This window comes from Oncorhynchus nerka, linkage group LG20 (assembly GCF_034236695.1).
Source record: "Oncorhynchus nerka isolate Pitt River linkage group LG20, Oner_Uvic_2.0, whole genome shotgun sequence".
Classification (NCBI taxonomy): Eukaryota; Metazoa; Chordata; class Actinopteri; order Salmoniformes; family Salmonidae; genus Oncorhynchus; species Oncorhynchus nerka.
Window position 1 is genome coordinate 89,185,953 of NC_088415.1, and position 16,152 is coordinate 89,202,104.

Sequence of the window (16,152 nt, forward strand, 5' to 3'; positions counted from 1 at the left end):
AGAGGTTCTCCACGGTTTCTGGTTACGGTAGGTTTTAATAGTCACAGTGGGTACTACATCTCCTACACACTTCCTAATAAACTCTGTCACAGTATCCGTGTACGCGTCTTGATTAATTTCGCAAGCTACCCGGAACAGTCCAATTGATCAAAACAATCCTGAAACGTGGATTCCGATTGGTCAGACCAGCGTTGAATCGTACGAAGCATGGGCACTTCTCGTTTGAGTTTCTGCCTATAGGACGGGAGGAGCAAGATGGAGTCGTGGTCAGATTTGCCGAAAGGAGGGCGGGGGAGGGCCTTGTAAGCATTCTGGAAGTTTGAATAGCAATAGTTGAGAGTTCATAGCACAAGGAGGACAGTCAATATATTGATAGAACTTCAGCAGCCTAGTCCTCAGATTTGCTTTGTTAAAATCCACAGATACAATAAATGCAGCCTCAGGATATGTGGTTTCCAGTTTGCATAAAATCCAGTGAAGTTCTTTGAGGGCCATCGAGGTTTCGGCTTGAGGTGGGATGTAAATGGTCGTGGCGATGACGGAGGAGTATTCTCTTGGGAGATAATATGGTTGGCATTTAGCAGTGAATTGGTTTAGGTCTTATCTGACCAACAGAACACAAGTATGTAATGTTGGTGATGTTCTGTCAGAGGCCAAAGAAATATCCTGTGGAGTACCGCAGGGATCCATTTTAGGGCCACTCTAATTTCATATATACGTTAATGATATGCCAGATCGTTTTTTACACTTGACTTTTATTTAACCAGGTAGGCTAGTTGAGAACAAGTTATCATTTACAACTGTGGCCCAAGATAAAGCAAAACAGTGCGACGCAAACAAAACAAACATATATATTATTACAGTTCAGTGCTTTGACTCAGTCATACTGGTATCAGGGAAGGATACAGATAACAGAGGAGGTCCTGAGTACGGAATTGCATTTTTTTAGAGATTGATTGACTGACAACAAATTGTCGCTACATTTGGGAAAAACTGATTTTGTTTGGAACAAAATGTAGATTGCTTAGGGGTGACAAGACAAAGGCAAACTGTACAGGGAAGGATATTGAATCTAAAACAAGTGTAAGTTATCTTGGTGTTTGTCCCTAGATCAATCCCTTTCTGCAGACCTGATTGCTGCTAAAATTCATTCTAAAATGGCGAACAAATCGTAACACTGGATATTTTAACACCAAAGTTAAGAAACTGCTCGTCTCAACCTTGATTCAGTGTCATTTTGATTATGCCTGCTCTGCTTGGTATATTGGGCTATCAAAAAAGTTGAAAAAGAGAATGCAGGTCATGCAAAATAATGTTATCAGATATATGCTGAATGTCCCTCCTAGGACCCACATAATGTTATCAGGTATAAGCTTAATGTCCCCCCTAGGACCCACATAGGGGTACAGGAGTTCCGGGAGGTGGGCTTGTTGCCTTTGGAGTCCAGAGTGGACCTACTTATACCTAATCATATGTTTGTCATCTTAAATGATTGTGCCCCAGGTTATTTGAAAAACCACATTGATATTGTCTATAACCAACCCAGTTACAATACCAGAGCTAGTGTGTCATGTCAAGGAAAATCCCAAGAGTAAACATGTATTTGTCTGGTGGAATAGCCTACCTATGGAGATCAAGCAAATGAAAAAGTAGAAATAGCTTTTATAAAGCAGGACTAGGTGTTCATTTGGAATAGGTTGTCTAAGTAAGAGAAACCACTCTAATACCTATTGCGCCCCCTACTGCTGGTCTGGTGTATTTATGAAGGATCTGTATGATGTGCAATGAATAGATAGTTTTAACTTGAAATTAATGGTTGATTTTTAAGGTTAGGGAGAAGTACAGCGAATAGTGACACTTATTAGAATGTCAAAATAAATTAATGTATTTATGGTTGTTTGTTATTTTGTTTTGCCTTTGTGTTATTGTTTTTACCACCGAGGACCACTTTGGAAACAAGCTATTAATTAATACTTTCAAGTGATATCCTCTGGCGTAGACATTGTACATTTTGTTGTGTCTGTTACCCAAAATAAATAAATCGATTCTTGAAGAAACGGCTCATGAGCTTAGTTCAACTGTAGTATCCCATCAGAACCGAAAATACAAGCTTTATTTTACTACAAATGTTTGTGAACAATATAAATGTCAACAAACACTGTATGCTATAGCCTCAACACATGGTTAAAACTATCATTTTGATATCATGGACGGTCAGTTCTACATCCATAGCAGTCTATGAATTTGAGTGGCAGGTATCCTAGCAGTTAAGAGCATTGGGCCAATAACTGAATGGTTGATGATTTGAATCATGTTACTTAAGCCTCTTGGAGGGAACACAACACCCCGCTACACTCAACTCCCAGTGGAGTGAAAGACGTATGTGACTGTAGGTGGAGGTATGTGACTGTAGGTGCGGGTAAAGAGGTATGTGACTGTAGGTGGAGGTAAAGAGGTATGTGACTGTAGGTGGAGGTATGTGACTGTAGGTGGAGGTAAAGAGGTATGTGACTGTAGGTGGAGGTATGGGACTGTAGGTGGAGGTAAAGAGGTATGTGATTGTAGGTGGAGATATGTGACTGTAGGTGGAGGTAAAGAGGTATGTGACTGCAGGTGGAGGTTGTTACGTTCCCCAGTTAATGTATTGTAGTTTGTGTATTTTCATGTGTTTATTTCAGGAAATTGCTTCCTGAAATCCCTCAAGCAGCTGATTGGTCGACTCCATGGCTAATTGGAGAGCTGACCCCGCCCCCTCATCAAGACACAGCTGTCTCCAATTACCCATTCCTTCTGACGCTATATAAAAGCCAGTGTTCTGTTCAGGAGGAAGATCTTTTTGTAGAGAGATTTTCTGAGAGAATTTTGCTGGAAGTAGATTTGCTAGAGAGATTTGCTGGGAGGTCATTGCAGAGATTTTGCTAGAGGTTGATTTTGCTGAGAGTTGGTATGTTTTGTGAGTTTGTTGCTCAGATAGAGCTTATTTGATGTCGTTTGTTAGTTTGTTTGAAAATTGTTTAATATTCTGTTTCATTTGTTCCCAGGGGGGAAGGGGAAGGCACCTTGGGAGTGCTTAGGCAAGAGGCCCGCGGGCATACATATACCCGTAGCATATTCGCTGTCTAGGCACACTAGGTAAGACCTGGGCGGACCACCCCCTGTATTTTGGTTAGGGCACCAGGTGGTGCTAAATTAGGTAAGTAGTGGGTAGGCAGGTAAGATAGGAAAGGGGGGGGGCTTTGAGATTTACTTTCTTTGCTTTGGTTCCGTCCAGCCCCTTTTCCCCATATTACCGTGTAAAGGAATAAAGTCCTTGTAAACGGTACCACATTCTGCTTGTTGTCATTCTTACTCGCACCTACAGTCCATACCTTTTTCACTTCACGGAGAGTTTAATTGTAGCAGGGTGTTGCGTTCCCTCTTCATAGAGGCGTGCGTAACCGAGGTAAAGAGGTATGGGACTGTAGGTGGAGGTATGTGACTGTAGGTGGAGGTAAAGAGGTATGGGACTGTAGGTGGAGGTAAAGAGGTATGGGACTGTAGGTGGAGGTAAAGAGGTATGTGACTGTAGGTGGAGGTAAAGAGGTATGGGACTGTAGGTGGAGGTAAAGAGGTATGGGACTGTAGGTGGAGGTAAAGAGGTATGGGACTGTAGGTGGAGGTAAAGAGGTATGTGACTGTAGGTGGAGGTAAAGAGGTATGGGACTGTAGGTGGAGGTAAAGAGGAATGTGACTGTAGGTGGAGGTATGGGACTGTAGGTGGAGGTATGGGACTGTAGGTGGAGGTATGGGACTGTAGGTGGAGGTAAAGAGGTATGTGACTGTAGGTGGAGGTAAAGAGGTATGTGACTGTAGGTGGAGGTAAAGAGGTATGTGACTGTAGGTGGAGGTAAAGAGGTATGGGACTGTAGGTGGAGGTAAAGAGGTATGGGACTGTAGGTGGAGGTATGTGACTGTAGGTGGAGGTATGTGACTGTAGGTGGAGGTAAAGAGGTATGTGACTGTAGGTGGAGGTAAAGAGGTATGGGACTGTAGGTGGAGGTATGGGATTGTAGGTGTAGGTATGGGACTGTAGGTGGAGGTAAAGAGGTATGTGACTGTAGGTGGAGGTAAAGAGGTATGTGACTGTAGGTGGAGGTAAAGAGGTATGGGACTGTAGGTGGAGGTAAAGAGGTATGGGACTGTAGGTGGAGGTATGTGACTGTAGGTGGAGGTATGTGACTGTAGGTGGAGGTAAAGAGGTATGTGACTGTAGGTGGAGGTAAAGAGGTATGGGACTGTAGGTGGAGGTATGTGACTGTAGGTGGAGGTAAAGAGGTATGTGACTGTAGGTGGAGGTAAAGAGGTATGTGACTGTAGGTGGAGGTAAAGATGACAGAGGATGAGAATATTACCTTTAACAGGGAATTTATTCTTCCTTTACACAGTAATTTGGGGAAAATGGGCTGGATGGAACCAAAGCAAAGAAAGTAAAAGTTAAAGAGCCCCCTCTCTTATTTTACCTATTCTTAATGTCACCTGGCGCGCTAACCAAAATACAGGGGGTGGTTCACCCAGGTCTTACCTAGTGTGCTAAGCACTCTTAAGGTGCCTTCCCCTTCCCCCCGGGAACAAAAACAGAATAATTACTAACGTAAAGTGAGTAATTTCAATAATCAAAACCAGTCCTTTTGACATAAACATACCCCTGCAGGACCGGCTACAAAACACTTTACAACAAATTATACAGACCCACAACAAAACACAGGACACACAAAGAAGCTCTCTCTCCTAACAAAGGAACACTGGCTTTTCAAGCTGCAGAAGGAGTTTGTAATTGAAAACTGCTGTTTCCTCTGACAAGACGGAGGGTTCAATCGTCGAGGGGCCGACAAATAAGCTGCTTAGAATCCAGAAAGCCATTTCCTGAAATACACACATACAAACCCCAAACAACACAGAAACGGCGGAACGTTTGGTCGACTAGGTTAAAAAATCTGTCAATGTGCCCTTGCGCAAGGCACTTAGCCCTAATTGCTCCTGTAAATTGCTCTGGATGAGACTGTCTGCTAAATTACTAAAATGTTTAAAAATAAATAATAATAATAATAAAAAAATCTCCAGGCTCATCCCTAAGCTGTTCATCAAAACACAGGCGGGGTGTCCGCTTTAATATAATTTCATTAAGGATTCTACTCATTCATTTCTTAAGAAAAACACAAATGTGAAAAATGTATGGATAGGCTATTCCGTTTAGCCACACAACTATCTTTATATCTTTATTTTACCCTTATCTTACCAGGTAAATTGACTGAGAACACATTCTCATTTACAGCAATGACCTGGGGAATATTTACAGGGGAGAGGAGGGGGGATGAATGAGCCAATTGTAAACTGGGGATGACTAGCTGACCGTGATGGTATGAGGGCCAGATTTGGGAATTTAGCCAGGACACCGGGGTTAACACCCCTACTCTTACTATAAGTGCCATGGGATCTTTAGTGACCACAGAGAGTCAGGACACCTGTTTAACGTCTCAATCCGAAAGACAGAACCCTACACAGGGCAATGTCCCCAATCATTGCCATGGGGCATTTGGGATATATATATATTTTTTAGAGCAGAGGAAAGGGTGGCTCCTACTTGCCCTCCAACACCACCAATGGGGGTTTTAATCTATTTGAGGCTGGAGTAAACAGGCTACATTTCCAGGACTGGGAAGTTACCATAGTTCATGTGTTACCATGGTTTCAGTCACCATTTTCGTTTTTGAGACATGAAGCAAGCTAATGGAGCCCATCTGTGTCGCATATGACAGAAAGACAAAACACACATCTTAGATCATTTAAGATAACTTTTGGGCACGCGTTGTAACATTGTATCTGGCTAAATCTTTCGGGAAATACAAGTCAATAGCCTATACCTATGACGCTACGAGGACAGAGAGTGTAGTAGAGAAAACGAGCTCCTATTGTTACAGGTAGAGAGATATATGAATTGATATACTGTGCTGTAAAATGATAACGGAGAGAAAGAGGGATATCTGATCATGTCCGTGTCAAGTGCATGTCTAAATAAATATTAACGACGTCTGGAATCCAACAGTTTCACTGCAATTATCAAACGGCAAGAGCCCGACAAAACGCCAAACCTCAACATGTCAAACCGGTACATGTCAACAGCTCGTAGGCACGGTTTAGCGGAGACGCATCTCTCGACGCCAGGTAGGTTAAACCTATCTTTATTTTCATGAAATAATTATTTTCACCCGACTTATGCCGGTCTTAACTGAAATGTTGCGCTTTAATTTTTCTAGGAGCTGTATCTGGCCAAATACACCAGGTGAGTGACAAAAAACAGGCTCATCACACCGCTTTTTCAATAAAAGCAAATTAAAGGCAGTGTAACGTTAATCTTAAACCATTCAATCTTCATTCTGATAAGCATTTTCTCAGTGTGCTAACAATTAGGATGCAAACTGGTAGCCAAAATGTTGCCAGTAATATATATATATAAAAGGTATGGGATGCTCCACAAACAATTAAAGGGATCTCACAAATGTTTAGATCCAAAGAACAATAAAGGTCTCTTGACTGAAACGGTGGTGTGCTATCTTAGTTTGTGGAGCATCCAACATCAGTGTGATGGACTTTCCATTTTATTTATATATTTGTTCTCTCTCCGTGCACCTGTAAACACAAGAGCTGTTTGTAGCCTATGTATACTAAAGGCTACCAAAAGAAAAACGATGGCATACTTTGTGTGTAATTACAATTTGACTATGTCATTATACCTACCTTCTAGGTTAATGAAGTGCTACTAAAGTGTGATTGTAGCTTTCCATAACCTATATAGATAGGTACATTGCCTTGAGAAACTTCCCCCATTGCATATTCAGCTAAATGGGGGAAAAAAGATCACATGGTTTAATTAATTAGAGAAAAACTCATTGGAGACCTTGTATAATATGTCAGTCTTTACTTAACATGCTTTTTCTATTGCACAACAGCTGTCCAAACTTATCTAAAGCTAATCTCATATTTAAAGTAGGGCTTTATAAAATAATAAGAATGAATAGTTATTATTTCTCAGATCTTGCTCCCGATTTCAAATGGACAAAGTCTAACCAACTGTCAGCTTTAATTAAGAAAAGAATGAATGAACTGTTTTATTGCCCACAGGACTTCTATATCTCTCATCTGATTCGTCAACTTGAGGACTTGGACATGTCAAGTGGCGTCAGAGCACAGAAGGTGATAACTGTAAAAGTACTTACTATAGTTTAGAGCATTTAGATGTACAGCATGTATGAGCAAGTCTAATTCATTTGAACTGTTCTGGATGTTTCCAGACAAGGAATTGTTACCGGTTGTGTGTGACCATTTCAACAAATTCCTTTGCTTTTAGCATACGGTTGTTTTTAATGCCTTCAATAATATAAATTACTTTAAAATGCATTTAATACAATCATCTTTTTAATTTCTTAGATATTTCCATCAACACTCAATTCAAGTATCTACCTGACCACCTGCCATAGCCCATCAGAGTCTACATCAGTGTAAGTAGATAAATATTTTAAATGCCTGCTTTACTACCCGCTTTACTACCCTAACTTGGTGACAGCTGGGCTATTCACAGGCTGAATGAGATCTTCAGTGTGGGAATATTACCCCTCTGTATACCAGTCACCTGTATAGAGGACAATGGGATATTAAACAATGGGCCAGCCATTACCTTGATGGAGGGAAAATCAATCAGAAATATATGCCAGCCCGTCTGACAGAATTTGGTGTCATGTTTGTTCTGCCGTCGCCAAAATACCGAACTTTAAATTGGCTAGCTTTTAATTGGCATCAATAAAAAAAATGTTTAAAAAAGTGTATCCAGACTCAATTAGGTTACTTCACCCCCATTTCATGATTATCAAAAAGGAATATTCCACTCAAAATATAACCAAACATGATTTACCATTTACCTTGGCTATAGTCAATCCACTAGGACAGATTTTAGGTATCCGTTTTGCTTCGATAAACTACTTAAAAACACCACGTGGTTGTCAATATTACCAAAGGTGTAATTTAAAACACCTTTCAGGTTTATGGAGTTTGAAATTAAAATACGTGTTTTATGTCATTATTTATTAAGATCGCCATACTACTTATTTTTATTCCCTTATCTTTAGCCAGAGCAAATCACAGAGAGCCCAGTTCAGGATGATCCACAGACGTCCAACAATCAACATCCATCATCTCAACAGCAGGCTACGGCACCAGAGTTTCACCAAACATATCCAAAGGGAGGGCCGGGACACAAGCTCCAGTGAGTCTCTGTTGAAAATCACACCTGTCCAGGCGGCTTTCACTATCAATTCGAGGGACAGGAGAAGGGCCAATGGGGAGAGGAGGGTAAAGACATTCTACTGTTGGGGCCCAATGAATGACAGAGCAGGGCTTGGGCCAGGAACCAGCACCGATGGGTCAAAGCGAAACAGTAGCAGCACACCGGCAGACATCCACTCTGACGCCAGCGATCTATCCGACCAAGAGAAAGGGGGCGCCCAGGCCCACGAGTGGGTCACGCCCGAAGTAGAGCTCCGGTTGAGGCCTGAACCTTTCGACTTAGACCTGGACTCCGACTTGCACTTCTCGGAGTCGTCGGAGGCACAGTCGCCATTTGCGGAGGTGCTCCCAGCATCTCTGAAAGTGCTGGATCTGACCCGGAGTCTGCCCAGCACGGCCGATTGGGAAAGTCGCCAGAGCCTGCACATGCGAGAGCCTTCATTGGTTGCCATCGTAAGCAGACTATCTGAGATGGAGGATCTGCAGGCGGCCACAGTACAGCGAGAGCTGACCAAAACGGGCCGGTGTCGGCCGGCTACGGCCGTCAGCTTGACCAGGAGCACTTCTCACTTGAGGAAAGCAGATTCAGTTGTGTCCAGTGTTACGGAACTGAGCATGTCTCGAGACTCACGCACTAGGCAGACTTGTGCTCCTTACAAACAGAATCGCATCAGGGTGGGTGCAAGGCCACATACAGTCTTTAAGAGGCCCTGTTCCAGCTCAGCCAAACTAAACAGGACAGAGACCCTTGTCCAGGTCCAGTCTTGGGGTGATGGATCAACACCAAAACCTACAGATTGCACCAAAATCAGAAAAGCCAAAGCTAGCAAGAAAGGTACATTGACCTCCCACAGAGTGTCACCACCAAGCTCTGCAAAGAGAACTAAAGCCAGGGACTTGAGAAAAGCTTAACAAATATGGGGCATTACACAGACTTTGCATTTAGAAAGCCTTTTCCTTTGACAGGGTGTTCCTGATCGCTGCACAATGTTCTCAAAGTAGAACATGACAGCTAAGTGAACTAGTGTACCAGTCAATGAATGTACAACATATCTCGTTAGACCTTACCTGAACCCTTTGGTGTCATGACGATATAACATGTCAAAGTTCAGGCAATGTTATCTACATAGGTACTGGAAGCTAGTTGACTAGTGGGAGTTAGCATGCCTAAATAAACACTCTGTTCAGGGTTCAGATTATACAAACTCTTTGGGGTGTCAAAATCTTGACTATTTTCAGGGTGTCCTCACTGACGGTTTAAGTTCATATTCTAGCACCCCTTAAATTCAAACCATGGTTGAGTTTTAAGTCAGTTGTCATTAAGCAGACAGGCTAAGTCATGATTGTTTTTGTGACATCTTGTCATTATGGCAACACGATTAATGTAGGCTATGGCAGCGTCCAAGTAAACTGTTACCAAAGAAACTCAAAATCTTCAGATAGTCTGTGCCTATGTTTATTATATTAATACGCCAAATGAAAAATGAACACACGTTATGTTCTCAATTAAGGACAGAGCATGCATGATGTTATATCATAAGGAAACAGTAGTGTACAAGATTACATTGAATAAAGTGAAGGATGTAGACAAATGTGTTACATAACATTATTTTTTTTCTTTCTGTTTTAACATTTTCTATTTGAGAAATATCCACAGGGGCTCATTCGTTGAACATCTTCCCTGGTCTCCAGTCTTACATGGGCACCAAAGCAGAAAGAGGAGACTGAAGGAACCAAGGCAGGGAAGAAAAGCTCTGACTTACCCTGAAAAACAAAACACAAAATTGCAATGTTACTAGTGATAACATGAATCTGGCCATATTTATCAATAACAAGAAAAAGTATTACCTTTATTGTTGATCACTTTGGCATAGATTTAGCCACATTATAACCAAAGTTCAATCGAACTAAATACAATTTATCATGATTTCCATATACTTTCTCAGAATCCATAAGGAGAACATCCGAGTTCATGAACAAATCTCAGTCTAATGGGTCCAAAATCTCACCCAATGTGTCTAACACCGACTCATTACGATAACAACGTGTCTAACACCGACTCATTACGATAACAACGTGTCTAACACCGACTCATTACGGTAACAACGTGTAATAGTGACTCATTACGATAACAACGTGTAATAGTGACTCATTATGATAACGTGTCTAACCGACTCATTACGATAACGTGTAATAGTGACTCATTACGATAACAACGTGTAATAGTGACTCATTGCGATAACAACGTGTAATAGTGACTCATTGCGATAACAACGTGTAATAGTGACTCATTGCGATAACAACGTGTAATAGTGACTCATTGCGATAACAACGTGTAATAGTGACTCATTACGATAACAACGTGTAATAGTGACTCATTACGATAACAACATGTAATAGTGACTCATGATAACAACGTGTAATACTGACTCATAGTGACTCATTACGATAACAACGTGTAATAGTGAGCCATTACGATAACGTGTAATAGTGACTCCTTACGATAACGTGTAATACTGACTCATTACGATAACAACGTGTAATAGTGACTCCTTACGATAACAACGTGTAATAGTGACTCATTACGATAACGTGTAATACTGACTCATTACGATAACAACGTGTAATAGTGACTCATTATGATAACGTGTCTAACCGACTCATTACGATAACGTGTAATACTGACGCATTACGGTAACAACGTGTAATAGTGAGTCATTATGATAACAACGTGTAATAGTGAGTCATTACGATAACGTGTAATAGTGACTCATTACGGTAACAACGTGTAATAGTGAGTCATTACGATAAGTCTAACCGACTCATTACGGTAACAACGTGTAATAGTGAGTCATTACGATAAGTCTAACCGACTCATTACGGTAACAACGTGTAATAGTGAGTCATTACGATAAGTCTAACCGACTCATTACGGTAACAACGTGTAATAGTGACTCATTATGATAACAACGTGTAATACTGACGCATTACGATAACAACGTGTAATAGTGACTCATTATGATAACGTGTCTAACCGACTCATTACGATAACGTGTAATACTGACTCATTATGATAACAACGTGTAATAGTGACTCATTATGATAACAACGTGAATAGTGAGTCATTACGATAACAACGTGTAATCGTGACTCATTACGATAACAACGTGTAATCGTGACTCATTACGATAACAACGTGTAATAGTGACTCATTACGGTAACAACGTGTAATAGTGACTCATTATGATAACGTGTCTAACACCGACTCATTACGATAACAACGTGAATAGTGAGTCATTACGATAACAACGTGTAATAGTGACTCATTACGATAACGTGTAATAGTGACTCATTACGATAACGTGTAATAGTGACTCATTACGATAAGTCTAACCGACTCATTACGGTAACAACGTGTAATAGTGACTCATTACGATAACAACGTGTAATAGTGACTCATTACGATAACGTGTAATAGTGACTCATTACGATAACAACGTGTAATAGTGACTCATTACGATAACAACGTGTAATAGTGACTCATTACGATAACAACGTGTAATAGTGACTCATTACGATAACAACGTGTAATAGTGACTCATTGTGATAACGTGTCTAACCGACTCATTACGATAACAACGTGTAACAGTGACTCATTACGATAACAACGTGAATAGTGAGTCATTACGATAACAACGTGTAATACTGACTCATTACGATAACGTGTAATACTGACTCATTACGATAACAACGTGAATAGTGAGTCATTACGATAACAACGTGTAATAGTGAGTCATTACGATAACGTGTAACAGTGACTCATTACGATAACAACGTGTAATAGTGACTCATTATGATAACAACGTGTCATAGTGACTCATTACGATAACGTGTAATACTGACTCATTACGATAACGTGTAATAGTGAGTCATTACGATAACAACGTGTAACAGTGACTCATTACGATAACAACGTGTAATAGTGACTCATTACGATAACGTGTAATACTGACTCATTACGATAACAACGTGTAACACCGACTCATTACGGTAACAACGTGTCGAACACCGACTCATTACGGTAACAACGTGTCTAACACCGACTCATTATAATAACTGAAGTAGTTACTGATAACATATTTGAAAAATGTCAGGTCATGACATGTCTACTAATAATTGACTTAGCAAAATGGCATCATCATACAATTCCCCCCTGACTCATCTTCCTGCTTAGACATCAACGATGGAATAAAAATCTGCCAAGACTGCGACATTTGCCTCTTCCTCATTTGCGCCCCCCCCCTTGAGCTTTGCCCACATGGGGAAAAGCCACAAGCGTCAGTCTCAGAAGATTTGAATGCTGTTGTTGATTTCTGTATGCAGGAATTTCCCCCGCTTTGTATGATGGTTGTCATATTGATGAGTCCATGTTTACAAATACAGTAACTGTCTCCAGAACAGAAACCTTTGTCCAGAGGTTCCTTGGGAGACTCTTCTCTAAAATGGCGGCACCTAGAACATATAGAGAACAAATGAACAAGTATCTTGGTTCAACTTTGACAGTTACAAGTCAAGCTACCGGACCTGACGCCTGGTGGTTCAACTTTGACAGTTACAAGTCAAGCTACCTGACGCCTTGTGGCAATCTGGAACCAGTTTAGAGCCATATGCGTAACACACTCAGGTACATGTGCAGCTTGTAATGACACTTTGTTAACCAAAAAGTGTCTGTCATGTGTAGACGAATACAACAATAAATCCTTAACATCTTGTGAGAGGAAACATTTGGAACCACAACTTTTTAATGGTCGAGTGTGGGTGAGCGTCTATGACAAATGCCTTCCCGGAAAACAGTAAGCAAAATGAATTTGCCATATTGTATTTTACATCACCCCCAGTGTTGTTGGCTTCTAGTATCTAATAACAAGCCGGAGCATCCCCAGGGAACATTAGTGTAGAGGTGCTGACTATCGGCAAATTAACTGGAAGCTATACAACCAAATAGAGTCGCTGGGAGTTATACGAGTTTGCGACTATTTATTTCTATAGCTTTACGGCTTTTAGTATCTACACATGCCATCAGAAATGACCTTGATAAGTGGCCTTGTGGAGGTCTTGTCTCTCTGAAAGGGGAGCCCGGCCTGGAGAAGGAAGTGCTGGACTCTTGTCTCGCTCTCAGCCACCACAGGAAACATCATTGTGGGGAAAAACAGCACAAACATCAGCGTCAGTGGAACAGCACACAACATGATGTCTTCTTCTGCTCCTTTGGTTTGAACTAAATCTAAATCTAGCACGTGAGGGGCCCAATTCTAACTTTCGATCTGTACGTGTCAAGTTTTGGCGCACAGATCTCAAGTTTGGATTCCAGCCTAAAAGTCGCTGAACACCAAAGTATTCTTAGTTTAGGTTTGGTGAATTAGCTTTAAAAAGAACGCATTTCAGTTCATTGTTGACACTTTATGGGGCCTGAACATTGCCATTTGTATGTAGGGAAGACATTTTATGGAAAAGGCATACATACTGCATTAGCTACTCATTTAGGCTGTTTTATTTCTGTTTTGGTCCTATAAGATCATCATTATATATAACACCAAATAAAGTAGAGGCAATTACCGCTCATAACAAGCAGACTCAAAGCTCAGTGCAGGAATATCCCTGGATCAAAAGACACCATGGTCATACAAAACATGAAAACCAATGACAGAGGGAAACAAAACACTTACTTAGCCTTATTATAATTTTTTTTTTTAGAGAACACACCTAGAAACAATTAACACATGCTTTTGTGTACATAGCAAGACTGCTATCCTCACAGTTTCTAACATTGTAACACTGTAAAGGGAGCGCAGAAAAAAAAAGAAAAGAAAAAAAGGTATTCATTACACAGTAGAGCAAATAAAACGTAGCTGTTGCATTAAGAGAAGTACACTGAAGGTGACAGCTTGTTGGATAAAGCCCCCCCCCCCCCCCCCCAATTTTCTCTACAATTTAGATGCATGACAGATTTGGATTTTTTAAAATCCAATCTTTGCCATAGTGATTTGAATTATGCTTAAGAAATATATAGGTGTCTTATAGAAACCATATTTCTTGACATAACCATGTCTACAGGGACATCTGGATAAAACCATGTGTAATATATAAAAAAAATAAAACATGAGGTAATAATAACCAGTTTTTTTTTTTAGGAGGGTGGGGGAGATAGCTTACCTTCAATGTACTGTAAGTGGTATACAACCTGCTTTAAACATGAGGGGCCATCCCTGCAGGTGTGCTCAAGTAGAACCCAAGGACCCCCCCAACCGTTTGGGTTTTCGGCACTGACAGACCTACAGGCAGCAGCAGAACGGGCATGCGGACCAGGGCCTGCACAGACACCAGGATGTGGGGACAGGGTGGATGGGGGCTTTCAATACCTGGGGGAGACGTGGATATAGACATCATTTATGCTGGCCCTACATCACAGGTAACAGTAAGTCAAAGGAGCTGCCAAGGTTGCAGGAGTTTAGTCAACCCACTGTACAAACAGCCCATTCAAAAGGGTAAGGGTATTGGGTTACCCTCCCTGCTTGTCACTGCCTTGGTAACTCATGAATGACCGTTAACTCAAAAACCCTTCCCAACAATCAGAATTAACATTTGACTAACCCAATCAGAATGAACATTTGACTAACCCTCCCCAATAATCAGAATTAACATTTTACTTAACCCAATCAGAATGAACATTTGACTAACCCTCCCCATTAATCAGAATTAACATTTTACTTAACCCAATCAGAATTAACATTTGACTAACCCTCCCCATTAAACAGAATTAACATTTTACTTAACCCAATCAGAATTAACATTTGACTAACCCAATCAGAATTAACATTTGACTAACCCTCCCCATTAATCAGAATTAACATTTTACTTAACCCAATCAGAATTAACATTTGACTAACCCAATCAGAATTAACATTTGACTAACCCAATCAGAATTAACATTTGACTAACCCTCCCCAATAATCAGAATTCACTTCTTTTTTTCTTCCAGCAAAACATTTCATCCACCTTCAGTCACCTGCAAGGGGCCAATCAAAAAAACGGAAGATCTGATTGGATGAAAGTCCAACTCGAGTGGCTTACTGTCCATGAGATAGAGGGCTTATAATGAGACAGAACTATCTGACTTGCAAGTAGGCTGAAACTGAACATATGCTATGCAGCAGGCATTCTGCTTGGAGCCCTACTACGGTTATTTATACAATCCAGAAGATCGATGGAAAACGGGAGAGAGTGTGTGTGTGTGTGTGTGTGTGGTTCAAACAAGGGAAGAAAGATAATACTACTTCCTCTCCATCAGCAGTGCCAGATGGGATGGGGGTCCAACCATAGTCAAACTAAGGACTCAGTACTGGTTGCAGCAATCAATGCATGACTGTGAGTGGATACAGTACGAAGTGGTCAGAAGATCTTCTCCTGGATGTAGGGGTGCTGCAGGGCCTGGTTGATGCTGATCCTCTTGGCCGGGTCCAGCATAAGTGTCTGGTCCAGCAGGTCCTTGAGCTGGGCCACCTTCTTGCGTTGGTCCTCGGGCAGACGCTGGCAGCCCACCATGTCAGCCAGCAGCTCCTTGGTGGGGTTGATGGTGCTCATCACTGTCACCTTCTCCTGTGAATGGGTGGGACAGAAGAAGAACAAGTGGGGGAGGGGGGAGAGCGATGGAGGGAGGGAGGGCAGGAGGTAGAGTGAGAGAGAGAAAGAGTTGGGATGAGAAGCAGAACAGATAAGTGGTGTGGAGTTGGATGGGGCGGGGCAAGAGATCAGAGTCGAAAAAGACCCAGAGAGGAA

The 16,152-nt window shown here is 41.3% G+C and overlaps 2 protein-coding genes and 1 long non-coding RNA gene across 6 annotated transcripts in view; 1 reads left to right on the top strand and 2 right to left on the bottom strand.

Moving 5' to 3' along the window:
* The first annotated feature begins 5,758 nt into the window (after positions 1–5,758).
* LOC115103375 (uncharacterized) lies at positions 5,759–10,072 on the top strand. Its single transcript, XM_029624281.2, has 5 exons — positions 5,759–6,201; positions 6,294–6,319; positions 7,159–7,230; positions 7,465–7,535; positions 8,160–10,072. Exons 1-5 carry the CDS (start codon positions 6,135–6,137, stop codon positions 9,226–9,228), a joined length of 1,305 nt encoding a protein of 434 aa, XP_029480141.2. The 5' UTR covers positions 5,759–6,134; the 3' UTR covers positions 9,229–10,072.
* Positions 9,757–13,400, bottom strand: LOC135563074 (uncharacterized). Its single transcript, XR_010460272.1, has 2 exons — positions 12,782–13,400; positions 9,757–10,080 (listed from the first exon to the last, which is right to left on the bottom strand). It is a non-coding gene; the product is annotated as an uncharacterized LOC135563074 (long non-coding RNA).
* Positions 13,401–14,277: 877 nt separating this feature from the next.
* The window catches only part of LOC115103359 (serine/threonine-protein kinase PRP4 homolog), a 29,458-nt gene continuing 27,583 nt past the window's right edge, over positions 14,278–16,152 (bottom strand). For 2 of the 4 annotated variants that reach the window (XM_029624251.2, XM_029624249.2), the window contains exon 15: positions 14,278–15,972. In XM_029624251.2, the coding sequence (XP_029480111.2) occupies positions 15,766–15,972 (207 nt within the window). In that variant the 3' untranslated portion in view covers positions 14,278–15,765. The remainder of the gene's footprint in view (positions 15,973–16,152) is intronic. The other 2 variants (XR_010460271.1, XM_029624252.2) reach the window with 2 other exon arrangements.